This window comes from Nelumbo nucifera, chromosome 8 (genome assembly GCF_055504915.1).
Source record: "Nelumbo nucifera cultivar China Antique chromosome 8, China Antique-T2T, whole genome shotgun sequence".
NCBI lineage: Eukaryota > Viridiplantae > Streptophyta > Magnoliopsida > Proteales > Nelumbonaceae > Nelumbo > Nelumbo nucifera.
In genome coordinates, this window is record NC_142656.1 from 4826818 (window position 1) to 4841020 (window position 14203).

A 14203-nucleotide genomic window follows, 5' to 3' on the forward strand; every position below is an offset into this window, starting at 1 on the left:
CAATTGAAAACCTTGAATTGTATAGTTTCCACTGGCATGAGACCAAGGGGGTTTCTTTTTTATTTACATTAATTTTTAGAATCACCACATCAGCAAAAAAATTGAAACATGTTAACTATGTTTTTGTTTTGAGAAGCAAAAATAAGTTGGTTTTATTTTGAAAAATAATACATGTTTCTAAAACCATCCAAATAGTGGTTTCAAGAACGCAAAAAAAAAAAAAAAAAAAAATTTTGGAATACAGATATTATATCCTCTATCTAACATAATATCAATCACCTGTTGAAAACATGTTCTTTAAACTGGAAATTCAAAAACACGATTTTGGTTCCAGTGTTGGATACACCAACACATGCAGGACCAAGAAAATGTTTTCAGAAACACTTTGTTTTCAAACCAGATGGGTTTGCTTTGTTTTTAGAACTCTATTTATTTATTTATTTGACAATGTTTTTGAAACTAACAATAAGAAAAAACAATTCACATTAGGAAACACCCCCCAAATGTACCTCATAAACATGGAGTAGTTATATGAAAAGCACAACCACATAGAACTTACTGACCAAAGAAGTGCTACTTCCATGGTCATCCCCATCAATTGCATCAACACTAAATCTCTGATCTCTCACCAAGTAGATGTCTGATTATTTTGTCATGAGATTTTTCATCTCTATATCCCAGGTGGTTTATCTTTACCATATAGTGCCGATACTTTCCTGGTTTCATGTCAATATAACCATCCCAAAATTCTAGTTCATTTATTTTTCTTCTCTCCCCACACTAGTCATCTCTCTCTCTCCTCTTACAGAGCCACTCAGTTTATTTAAGTGTATAACCACACAATCTCCCTTTTCTGTTAATTGAGTTCAACACCTGTATTTTATATTGGTATACCATATCATCCATTTGGATGTGTGGACCCAAAACTAGAGAAGCTATGTATATGCCATAAATTTGTGAGATTTACCATACTAATGTTACTGCTATTAAAGACCACCAAACTTGCTTTCTCTTAAAATGTGTCAGAAGTCTCAATCGCAAACTGATTTGCCTGATTCATTCATATGGTCAACCTGATACTCTGGCCCAGTTATGTTGCTTGCAACTTTGAAGTTTGAATTGATTAAGGATACAAAGCTGAGCCAGCTGTGTGTGTCAGTGAGAGAGAGAGAGAGTAAAAAGTCACTTTTTCTTCTCCCAGCTAATTTGAAGTCCCAAGCCCGCCTCTTTTCAAGATGGACCCTACACTGACAGCTTATAAACCAGTTTAGATGAATCTTCAGCTCAGCCCTTCCAAACAGGCCCTGAGCTATTAAGCCTTCAAATTTGGCTTTTCACTAATCCCTGTTGAAGAAGAATTATGCACACATTGCATTGCTGATTATGCTTTAACTTAATGGAACATACTCTCATTGTGAGTTATTTGGGCTTTGTTTATCTGCAGTACAATTTTATTGCATTAGTACCAAAAAAAAAGAGTGAGAGTGCAAACGTGTTGAATGCAAGTTCTGGGTTAGTACTACCATCTTAGCCAAGTTTTATTTTGTTTACTTGTAGTGCAAATAAAATAACTGAAACATGAAGTAAAAATGAACCAAAATTTGCAGTAGTACAGATGAAATTGCATTATCACCAAACAGAGCCAAAGAAGAATTTATAAAGGGTAGTTAAAAAGTAAAAAGTTTGGCTGACTACCATACCATGCTTTAAAAGTGAAGGAACTAATGAATTTTAGGATTTATTTACTCCTAATAACCAATTGCACGTTAACACCACCTAAGATTCTTTTGAGCCTTCGCTCATACGTTTGTTAATTCGTTTTTCCTAGAACAGCTGTTTTATAAAGTTAAAAAAAAAAAGAAAGCAAACACAAAAGAATTAGAACTGATTGGACGTATGAGGTGGCCGGTGGTCGACTGCTCAAGTTAAAAACAAAGTACGGAGCATTAAGAAAATAAATATGGCAACCAACTTTGATAAAATTTGGAATTAGTTAATCAAAGATGATTTCAAAAATCAAAAGGTCTACGTGTGGGTGGGCACTTTACGTTTAGGTAGGTCTTGGGTCTTGACTGTTGTGACCAATTTTTTTTTTCTTTTTTAATTGTCATTTTATGTGGCTGAATGTGATTGTTAACCCCAACAGGGTGCTTGGAGAAGGTAGGATGCTGATCATGGGATTTTTTTGGATACTCAATCCGTCCCAATTCTATTTCTTATTTGTTTTTTTTTTTTTTTTTTTTTTTTTTTTTTTTAAAGTGTCTTGCTGACATTTGGGAATGGGCTATTCCCGTTGCGTAACTCCTTTTTTGGTCTGGATTCAAATCCTTCCCTTTGTCTCCCATTATAGTCCTCATTGGCTTATCACACCATTTCTGCTTAAGAACATCATATAATCAAGTGAGACGGGTTATGATGGGTTTAATGGAATTGAGTTAGGGACATGTTTGTTAAACGGATTTGAGATCAAAGAATGCTTTGGTGAATTCGAGAATGAAAAAAAAAAAAGTTTTCATGAGTACCCAACCCGTTGTTGTTCCTAATAAAAGGGATGGTATTGCTTTTTCTGTCATATTATTTCCTTCCGTTTTCTTCATGTTCTGTACAACAACCAGGCACGGCACTGCCGAAAGAGTGGAGCATGTGCAGTTTCTTTGAAACATGCTATAATGTCAACCAATCCCCCCATATTAATTGATCATAAACGCAGTGTTGAAGGGTTATATAAGATTAATTTTGGAATCTTATTTGAGTAATGCTGCGTAAATAAAAAAAAAAATCAGAGCATACCCTTTAATTAATTGGTCCCACAAAGGTATTTAAAATGAGTAGTTCAGGGGTCCGGTTCCCGGGTTAAATGGTCTGATCCTTTGAATCGAATGGATGGCTTGTTCTGATAAAAAAAAATAAAAAATGGTCAAAAACTGTTGAACAGTTCAAATTGTTTGAACGGTTCGACTGCACAGGTCAATGGTTTGCTAATCAAATCAACGATTTTTAGTTAAAAGACATTCTAGGCTAAAACAGAACCAGTCAAGTGACCGATTCCTGGTTTTTCCGGTCCAGCCCGATTTTGAAAACATTGGATCCCACCCATAATCAGATGGTTGCTTGGTAACTGGTTGGATTGTTTTTAGCCTATCTGATTTGTACAACTTTTTCATGAAGAAAAAAAAAATGAAAAAATGAAACCTATTAATTCATTGTTCACTTTGGCCCACCATCCCCATTTGCCAAGCGTTACAATTTACTAATGCTGTTAGTTGTGAGTTGTCATCTTTCTTTTTCCCTGCTGAGAACTGACATACGGACTAGGACCGGGCCCACACAATTTGTGTCCAATGGTAGGACCACCAGGCACGGCCCATGTACACTCCCAATACCAAATCAAATGAGCTGGATTCTAATGCAAATGCAGATACTATATCTAGCAAACTGCAACCACTGGAACCGGATTGATTCCGGAGCTTACCATTTGCTCTCATGTGTACATTCTAAGTCTAACATCCCAATTGATTCTGAAACTTACTCTTCGTTAACAGGTTGAATCACTAAAAAAAGGTGATGCAATGGCATTTGGCAGATCCAATTGTAAATTGAATAAAGCATAAATATGGTTCAAAGTATTAATATCTAGGTGGTAAGGCCATTGGACCTTGTGTGCACCCTGTTCTCACCCTTTCTTCTTCTACTAAAAGAAAAAAAACTCTATATCTGCACATTTAATATGAGGAGGCCCCAACCAGTGGAGCAGGTCCACCCAAAGGCTAAGTGGTTCACAGTGTGCTTGTAAAATGTAAAGAAATAGAAAAAATGGAGCCTTTGATTGAGGTTGGATTATGACATGCATACATGATCCAACTTTATCATATCTTGTAATATTTTGAATTTCATAGTGAGTTTTGCTAGACTTTGGTAATGTGTACCACCACAATCCACAACCACCAACACTATTCTAGTAGAGCAGGTAGCCATACCCAATTTGCAGGCCTAATCTTCCAAAGTACTTCACCTCCCAAAGTTTTGAATTGTTCGGAAATAGAATTGCAACTTTTAAACAAATAAACCAGTGATTACTTATCCAATAGTACTCAGAATAGTACGTACTACTGGTCTGTTGGGGCCACTTATATTTGTTGCTGATGCAAACACAAACATTTATTTTGCGTGGGAAAGTGCAAGAGGAGAGAGAAAAAAAGAATTGACAGATGGCAAGAAAACAATCAAAGGGAAATGGGAGGTAAAAAAAAAAAACATTTGTTCTAAATTCCTCTCTAATTTTTACTTGGTAAGCCTCCTACAGAGCATGATGTGTACTGTCAGACAGCCCATGAAGTGCATTATGAATTCAGTCATTGATTTACTCCGCCTGTCTCTTGCATTCATTTTCATGGGGACTGTAGTTGTTTGGAATCACTTCTTTTGCCTTGTAACGTGCCTGTACTTGAATGTGTAATTATCTTATTTCTAGGACTAGTAGATATGATAATCTTTATTTTATTAATTGACCAGGTTTTCTTTCTTTTCTTGTTTGTAACAATTCTCATTAAAATATAAGGGCTGTTTTTAGCTGGATTCTAATATAAATGAAACTTTGATTGCCTGAGAGTCAGTCAAGATAATTTTATGCTTACTTTTTTCTTCACCTCCCAAATAGAATCAGCCAATAAAATGTAAAAATTAAGGTTCAGTTTGGAAGGAATACAAATATAAATATGTACTGCACAAATATATATATATATATATATAATATAAAATATAAGGTTTTGCATTCTACAAATTTATATTTATACTCCTTCCAAATTAAGCCCAAGTAATTAAGACTGCATTTGATAAGAGTGTAAAAGGCATGCATATCAATATTAATGTAAATTTGGTCAAAAAGTGAGAATGCAAATTTGGTATTGTTTGGTTGTGATGGGTGCACATACAAGAATAGAATCTAACTTTTTATAAGGCTAACTTGGACCGAAAAAGTTTAATTTCATTTTGAATGCAAAATATGTCAAAAAATATTCGCTTTATTTTTATAAAAAGATGTGTTCTCACCAAATAACTGAAATAGCTGAGTTACCCATCTCTCATTTTATATTGTCTTTCCCTAGTTGAGAGAATCCATTTGACGATGTGTGAAGTAGCTGAGAGAATCCATTTATACAATAAAATATTGAGATTTTTAGACTGCAATCCACCTCAAAATTCTAATTAGAATTACAAACCTACAACAATTTAAATTTATAAATACCTCCACCTATAACAGTTATACCCGCTCATGAATTAGTATTAATTCCAAGCTGGCACCTACCCCCAATTATATAATGGAATTAGGATTTCAGAAATGAACTAAACAGTAAAAACCCCTAAAATTTTTTAAGGTATAATAATCAGGTCCCGTTCATTTGTTGGTATTTAGTGGCAGCTAAGTTGTTTAATTGGGCAATTGACCACAATCTTTGTGTTCGTGTGCGGCCATATTGGGTCCCATAGTAAGCTAAGATACCAGAGAAGAGAATATCAGTTACCCATATACCTCATACCTTCGTGAAAAGAGAGTAACTTATCCACATATCGATGACACGCTTTCCCTCCTACCTCTCTCTTTATATACGTATCATGTATCATACAAAAATGCTGGAACCTCATTTACCCAAGCAAGTGAAATCTAAAAAACATTTACCCGACTAAATATATTTACCTAAGTAAGTGAAAATGAATAGAACTTAGCTTTGTATATAACCATTTTTGGGCCAGCTGCTTCCGGAAAACCACTGAAGGAGGCTTGCCTCCACTCTGCAAAGCCCCTTAAATGGATCCAGTACAATGACTAAATTTGGCTCTCTTGGTAACATTAGTTATAGGCTTATAGAGTTATAGATGATTCCCACCTCTCAAAGCCAAAGCTGAAAAGCCACAGCATAAAAGCCCTTTCAAATTTTCAAACAGTCACTTAGTTCAGCCACTTCAGCTATCATCAAACAGTGCCATCAATATCATCAAATATTTCATCACATGATTAATTCAATTGAGTCAATTCAGACATTGTCAAATTGCGTCTTTAGTCTTAATTATTTTAATTTTTAGTCTTATTATTTGTAAATAAATGCACGTTTCATATTTTGTATACACATAGGGAATATGGAGATAAAAAGGTAAGCATCCAAACTATAATAATGGCATTTATATAAAAAATTAATTTAATTTAACTCGTAATAATATTCCTTTTTTTTAAGATTCCATTTGTGAATAGAAATCTTATTTCCTGCTCCTTATATAATTTAATTATTTAACACATTTATTTATATGTTTCCCACCCACATATAAACGAATAGCCCTCATTTGTGTGCATTCTCTATTAGCTCTTACATTCACATGCACGCATGTCACGTGCAATATTTAATAATTATAAAATTATTTAACAATACAAAAAATATACACCTTGAATAATATACAAAAATATTATACACAAAAACTAATAGAAGCGGTTATTATATTTACTAGTGTAAGGATATGTGTATGTGCATTTTCAGGTGACAGCATCTCCAAGACAAAACTATTTATAATTTATGGACGGTTTTTAAATAGTTATAAGTGGGCAGTTTTTGGAGTAAGAATAAAGGACATATATGCCCATTGTATACTGCTTAGATAAAGGGTAGAAAATGTCCAATGAAAATTGCAAAAAAAGGACATTCGCTTTTTTATAAATAGTATAAATATAAATAAAGATGTAGGTTATTGGATGATTATCATCAAAATGATTATACCTAATGGATAGAACTACAACTTAAACCCAACTCGAAAAAGTGGGGTTAGATTAAAATTCAGATTAGAGTTAGAGTTGAAAAATATGAACTGAGTTAATTGTGTTATTGAATTCGGGTTAAGCCTTTGAGTCATTGACCAACCGAATACATATTATATGAATATGTATTTATGTATTTAAATTCTTGTTGATGCATATGTATATTTTCTAAATATGATAATTATGTTTTATTATATATAATAATATTAAAATCAAATTGACCCAAATCCTTGAATTAAAGAAATAAAAAACATTTGGCAAAGGAAAGTAAAGAAATTGGGCCAACCCGAACCTGACCCATCTCGGCCCGACTTGCATCCTTAATAATATACAGTTCAATCGGAAGTTTAAAATTTCAAATATCTCCATCTGTATGCATCTATATGATTTTCCTTTTGTCAAGAAGTGGTCCCACATTGTCAAACGATCCAGATATAAGTGGGTCTTTCGAGGATGAACGGATCCAACCCTATTAATCATTAAATTTAATAGAGACAGCTTAGAATGAGCAAGTTAGGTTTTTGGGCAAGAGAAAGTAGGGCATTATATAAAAGGGGATGAGTTGTTAGGTTTTTGGGCAAGAGAAAGAGAGGATATTTTTTTTGAGTGTGAAACCTCTCTTCTTCCTCTCCTCCCACTCTCTTCACCCTGAATACCCTTCCCTTTTATTTTATTTTATTTATATAAATTTTTAATTTTGTATAGACTCCTTTTTGTTTCCGCAACTCACGCCTTCTATCTCCTTTCCCTTCTCTTTCTACCGCTGCTGGTGCTGGCATAACTGTATTCTGATATCTAGGGTTTTTGATCTTCTCTCTAAACTCTCGAGGGTTTTTTGTTGATACTACGCCTTCCACTCGCCATTATGAGTAATAACAAGGATGGATTCGACATGGCCGATCTCGGCGCTGCCCTTTCTCCTGCTGCCACTGCTGGTAAAGCAAAACTAACTTTAACCCTAACCCCCTCTCTCTGTCTGTCCGACTCTTTGTTCTTCCCCTATCTCTCTCCCTCTTTCTTACTGTCTCTACTTTTTCTTATATTTGTAACCCTGATCACTGTCTGTTTCCTTATCATCTGTAGCTCTTAGTGCCGAGGATCGTGCTGGTCTTGTCAATGATATCAAGGTGGGTGATACCATTTATTTGGATGCTTCAGTGTGGCTTCTATGTTTGAATTTTAGGGTTTCCTCTGGCTCACCCTATTAGGGTTTATTGGATTCGTGCAGAACAAGCTTCAGCATCTGGCGGGACAGCAGCCTGATGTTCTGGAGAATCTGCCGCCCAAGGTCAGGAAGCGCGTCGAGGTTCTCAGAGGGATCCAGGTTTGTCTGTTTTTTGCCACTCCGATAGTTGCTTCTGATGAAATAAAAATGCTTCCTATTTTTTTTGTTTTCTCATTTTTTATGGATTTATTTCTCACTACTGTTAATTTATTGGAGTTTATATTAATTACTCCGATTCTAGCAATATGTGCGAAAAAGGTTGGTTGGTTAGATTCATTTGATTCAATTTGTATATGGGTCCTGATTGCTGTTGTCTTGCACGCTGATGTGATGCTTTAGTGATGTGATATCGACTTGAGTAATTGTTATCTGTGATGTGGTTGTTATTCCTGAAGAGTGGATTGATTTGTCCCTAAACTGGGTGTCTGTTTCTGTTCTGCTTGTTTTCAACATGTGTATCATTAAATCTAGTCATCTTCTTAGTGACGGCTGATGCAGGTGAATGCGTCGTGCCATTGTGTGGATTTATGCACGTTATTGTTTTGATAGTAGTTAGAAATTTTTATTGGTTTTCTAAATGCATTGTCCAAAACCCCACCCATGCTACACCACCCACTTGAATTGTGATGGATTCCCCCACCTGCCACTGTTCCCAACTGTACAAACTCATAAAATTTACGAGGTGGACTGAACAATAAAAACCCCTAGATTTTAGGCTCTTAACTTGGCACTCTTTTCCATGCTTTACATGACTGTCTAGGCAGTATAACCAATGCAGCAAAGCTGTGACTGGTTACCTTGGCTTCCTAGGTGAACCATCGACTGGTTGATGCCTAAGCATTATATGCGTAACTGAAAAAGGTCTGAAATTTGTGGATAATGCCTTCACATGTAAAAATACCACAATCTGCAATAAAACATATAACACATAATATGAAACATTTCTAACAAATAAAAGCATTATTTGTCCTTCCAAAATGGGTGACTATCCTGTAGGGGCCTGAAGTGCTTAGTTGGGCACTTAGCAAGGCTTTTACTCCACTGCATTCAGGGGGGCATTTAATTGAATGATGTCTGAAGTGCTAGGAGTGAAGTTCCTTTTTCTTCCTTTGTCATTTGATAGCAAGCTATCATTTCATAAAACCAGTCTGTTATCCAATCAACCATGAGGGCTTGGAGAAAAGATTGGAGTTCCATCGTCCATTTTATAATGGATAAAGTGGCTAAACTGAATGGCTTATTATAAACAATTTTATTTATTAATGTGACATGGTGATGAATGATTGTTTTGGATTCCTCAGTCAATGCAATGACTAGGCAGTGCCTAGGTGCTGATTCATTGATTACCAAAAATTTACACCCCAACCATAAGATAGTGACACAATCTCATACACATGGTAAATATAGGCTACAAATATGCGATATAAAAATGGTATGAAACATTTAATTTATGATTTTTTTAAGAAAATAAAGAAAGGGAAGGCTGGATAGGTTAGTATAAGGAGTTATAGCCTTTCTTTTTCAAAGAAACAGTACGATTTTGACTATTAAGCATGCCTATTTGTCTGTGGCAAATCAAAACTAGTACACCTCTGATTGGTAGAAATCTTATAAGAACTCTGTTTTCTTTTATCATATGCTTTATTTCTATTTATATACCATCAAGCAATCGTACACTATTACAAATGCTACAAGCAACTAGCATGAAATTTTACAGATAATGCCTATATGATAATATGTTAAAAAATCGCATATAAACACAGACAAATGAAATTTTAAAGCAAGTTTATGTTTGACTACATTGAGTACTTGAGTAGTAGTTAGACAACTAGTAAGCCTAATTGGTGCTTAGTCATCCCAACTGACTACTTTTTCAGCATTGACCAACTAGTTAGTGAAGCAGTTAGTGTGGCCTCAAATTGACTTCTTGGTTGACTAGTCAATGTCTACTTGACACTTTGATAACACTGAGTATTGAATAATAAAATATTAAAGTGTATAATTTTTTTGGTTGGTAATATTCAGGCGTATAATAATCAACTTAACTTCAGTTCCAGTCATTTGGGAGCTTACGACCTCCTTAGTAAGTAATAACTTATTACTAAAAGTCAAAGCAATAAGTCATTAAGTTCAGCTACTTCAGCTATTATCAAATGGCCCCTAAATCTAGTGCATCATGTGGGATCCACCAAGGAGTTGTTTTTAGGACTGAGCTTTTCAGAATTTGTCAGTTGCTCTTGTTTAGTTTCAGGTTGTTGTTTCCATTTTCCCTCTCCTTATCCTTATTTTAGTCATCATTCATTTGGGCAATCCATATCCAAGGGAATTTATATTATTTCCTCAATGGTACTTGACTTCCCTTAATCTCTTTTTTTTTCATGGTCTTGATCTTTACTTGGTGATTAGCTTCTCCTGGTCTATTGTCTTTGATATGGTACTATTTTACAATGTTATTCAATTGAATGATGAGGTCTGCTTTGAATATTTATAAATACTTTTAATATCATGGTTTATGAATCATGAATAGCTCCTTTCTCCTCTCTGTTGCCGGATTGTTCTTGTATGAATCCTTAAGGTAGAACAATAAAATGAAGCAAGTAGTCCTCTGTTGCCCTTTTTTTCCTGTGTTGAACTTCTTTTGTTGTATCCTAATGCCCTCCAATTTTGCAGAGCCAACATGATGAGTTGGAGGCCAAATTCTTTGAGGAGAGAGCAGCACTTGAAGCTAAATATCAGAAGCTGTATGAGCCACTATATACTAAGGTATCATATTAGATTTTCTTTTCTTTAACTAAACTATAGAGAAAGAAGTTGAGAAGAGTTAACATTTTGATTTTCTTTTGGGTGTTTTGCAGCGATATGAAATTGTGAATGGTGTAGTGGAGGCTGAAGGTGTTACAGATGAAACTGCAGTGGACCAAGAGGAGGACAAAGCCAAAGAAGGTACCTGCACTGAGAGTCTAGTTGCTTCTACTTATACATAAATTTTCTTGGCTTCTTATCTGATTACCATCAATAATGGACTTAAGCAGAGAAAGGAGTGCCTGATTTCTGGCTCACTGCAATGAAGACTAATGAAGTGCTAGCTGAGGAGGTATGGTGATATGATCTTGCCAATTTATCTTATTCGGTTAGTCATCACAAAAATTAACCATTTGCATTTTTTGGAGATCAGATATCAGAGCGTGATGAAGGGGCTCTCAAATATCTCAAGGATATTAAGTGGTGTAGGATTGATAATCCTAAGGGTTTCAAGCTGGAATTCTTCTTCGATACTAACCCTTATTTTAAGAACTCTGTTCTGACAAAAATTTATCATATGATTGATGATGATGAACCCATTCTGGAGAAAGCAATAGGGTAATTTTTTTTGTTTCTTGACAACTTTTTTTCCCCCTATGAGGGGTTTGTACTTTCCATGGGTACTTCTCTAACTTGTATTAATGCAATCTTTTTGTAGCACTGAGATTGAATGGTATCCAGGCAAAAGCTTGACACAGAAGCTCCTAAAGAAGAAGCCGAGAAAGGGATCAAAGAATGCCAAACCCATCACTAAGACTGAAAAATGTGAAAGTTTCTTCAATTTCTTTGATCCACCACAAGTTCCCGAGGATGATATGGATATAGATGAGGATACTGTAAGTTTCCCTCTTCTGAAACTTCAGAGAAAAGGGATCTCGTGTTTTGCTATTATACTAATTCTATTTATGGAACCTCTTTTCCTTCTAAAAAAAGAATAATGAGCCTTATTTGTGCACTATGTGAATTGTCTTTCCTTGTTTGTTTCTTTTGGATGTGTTTTTAGGCTGAAGAGCTTCAAAATCAAATGGAGCAAGACTATGATATTGGGTAGGTTGCTGAATTCTTTGTTGTGCAAATTATAGTTATAGTTTTCAACTTGATTTTTTTCTTGTTTTCTCGTGCAGATAGATCCCCAATCCCCAAGCACTAGATCTATAATCTCTTATGTTTAACATTATCAAGTGAAAAGAATGTTTAATAAAACTGCAACTTTGCAAACTTCATGATGATACTCCACCAAGAAAAAGAAAAACTTCTTCATGATGCTTATGGGTCCTGCAAACCTCTGTTGATCTGGTTGAGTGTTCAGAGATGGGGTCGTTCTCTTAAACCTGTAAACTCATCCTGTATATTTACTAAGATGGGTTGGTTCTTTATGTAGGTCGACAATTCGAGACAAAATTATTCCCCATGCTGTGTCCTGGTATACGGGAGAGGCTGTCCAAGGGGATGAGTTTGAAGACATAGAAATAGAAGGAGAAGATGACGATGATGAGGATGATGATGATGACGAGGATGATGATGATGAGGATGATGATGATGACGAGGATGATGATGATGATGAGGATGAAGATGAAGATGAAGGCAAAGGCAGAAAAAAGGTATATACCTTGCACCTTTCTCCTGAGTTCGGCTTCGGTCAGTGCAACACCTGTTCGACCAACCTCCTGCAACCTTGCATTGGGAATATCTCTGTGCTTATGTGCTTTATTTCATGGGGAGATATTCCCAGTGCAAGGTTGCAAGAGGCTGTTTGAACGGCATGAGCGCGGGTTTGCACTGACCTAAGTCAAACTCCTTTCTCCTAACTAGTTTTTCCCTTAATGTACTCTCCTGAGTTTGGCTTCGGTCAGTGCAACACCCGTTCGAGCAACCTCTTGCAACCTTGCATTGGGAATATCTCTGTGCTTTATTTCATGGGGAGATATTCCCAGTGCAAGGTTGCAAGAGGCTGTTTGAACGGTATGAGCACGGGTTTGCACTGACCGAAGTCAAACTCCTTTCTCCTAACTAGTTTTTCCCTTGATGTACTCTCTTTGCTAAACTCAAAGCTGACAATATTCTATTTTTGTTGCAACATGGCTAATTTGTAATGTTCATATAGTCATCTGCTGGACCCAAGGTAAGAGATGCCCTCAATATATTATTTTGTGTATAAATTTCCGGATAATTTCCATATTTTTTGGGTGTATCCTTGTTATCTTCATCTAAAATGTGTACTGCAGAAAAGCGGAAAGGCCCAAACTGGAGAAGGTCAGCAGGGTGATCGGCCTCCGGAGTGCAAGCAGCAGTAGGTGTTGGTTTGCAGACTACATGTAAAACTGTTGAGTTCGAATGGAGAGAGTTGGGGGGGGGCACAAGAGTTTTGGGTGTTTCTTTGGGGACAAGTTTTGGGTGTTTCTTTTCTTCTTTGTTTATTATAATTAAAATTTTTATCGTTTTATCCTTCTTTGGCTGGGAATATGGTCCAGGTGGTTAGAGTTGGTTATAATTTGTTGATGCCTTTTGGGTTTCCTCTGGGTTACCCAGTGTTGTGGACTTAACATTCACTATTTATGAGTACATCTATGCTTTGTTCAACATGCCTTTGCTCCTCACTTCTCTTTCACAACCAATTTGCCAAAAAAGAGGAAATGATGTTATATAATTTTTCCTTTGCGAGTCGGCTTTCATTTTCTTTTGGCAATATCCATGACGCCAGGGAGGAAGCTTTGACCACTCAAAAGCCCTCCTTTGAATTTTGATGCATACCGGCTATTATGCAAAATAGTTTGATACTTTGATTGATCACAAGTTCTTTTATTTTTAAATATCATGCATTTCGGTGGAATAGGTGGACTCTTTTTCATAGTCGCGCTCAGTTGATGTGGAGTTCTATACCATGGATATGGATGGGTTTTTGGCAGATGAGGGTTATATTTTGAATGATGGAATTGTAAGGTACATGTGGTTGGCTACGAGATTGACCATTCCAATTGTGCTTCTGGCAACACTGATTGAAAGTACATGTTCACTGTGATGTGTCTATTATATCACTGTTTCATTTATGTTTGAATTATGTTGCAGCAAGCCAGCAATGTATCATAAATTTTTTCTATAATCTTTATATTATAAATTTTTTAAAAAACCATTTTTTTTTTTTGTTTCAAAAGCTTGTGTTGTTTTAAGAAAATAAACTTGCTTTTGCTTTTCTACTGATGTGGCAATTGGTGTCATTTTTTTTTTTAATTTTCAAGCATAGAAAGAGCATGTTTAATTTGATGAGGGAAAAAAAAACTTGGCTGTCCATTTTAAGCACCAGGGAGAACATAATTGAAAATATTTAGTTTTGATGATTTTCTAACAAGAAAGCTCTCCAATAATATGTTTAGTTG

General features: G+C 35.6%; 1 protein-coding gene across 2 annotated transcripts; it reads left to right on the forward strand.

Annotated features, from left to right (window-relative positions):
* The first annotated feature begins 7308 nt into the window (after positions 1-7308).
* On the forward strand, positions 7309-13409 carry LOC104600689 (nucleosome assembly protein 1;2). 2 transcript variants are annotated; one of them, XM_010263772.3, is made up of 12 exons: positions 7309-7737; positions 7886-7929; positions 8031-8126; positions 10698-10790; positions 10883-10970; positions 11057-11121; positions 11203-11387; positions 11488-11665; positions 11833-11876; positions 12211-12430; positions 12934-12951; positions 13055-13409. In XM_010263772.3, exons 1-12 carry the CDS (start codon positions 7668-7670, stop codon positions 13121-13123), a joined length of 1170 nt encoding a protein of 389 aa, XP_010262074.1. In that variant the 5' UTR covers positions 7309-7667; the 3' UTR covers positions 13124-13409. The 2 variants fall into 2 exon arrangements, with proteins under 2 accessions (XP_010262074.1, XP_010262075.1); XM_010263773.3 differs by having other exon boundaries at positions 11060-11121.
* Positions 13410-14203: the final 794 nt, after the last annotated feature.

Excerpts from the sequence above, each read along its gene's own strand:
- LOC104600689 (XM_010263772.3), top strand. The coding sequence starts at position 7,668 with ATGAGTAATAACAAGGATGGATTCGACATGGCCGATCTCGGCGCTGCC. Across the intron at positions 8,127-10,697 it reads AGGTTCTCAGAGGGATCCAG|AGCCAACATGATGAGTTGGA; the intron begins GTTTGTCTGTTT and ends CCAATTTTGCAG. Across the intron at positions 11,877-12,210 it reads GAGCAAGACTATGATATTGG|GTCGACAATTCGAGACAAAA; the intron begins GTAGGTTGCTGA and ends TTCTTTATGTAG.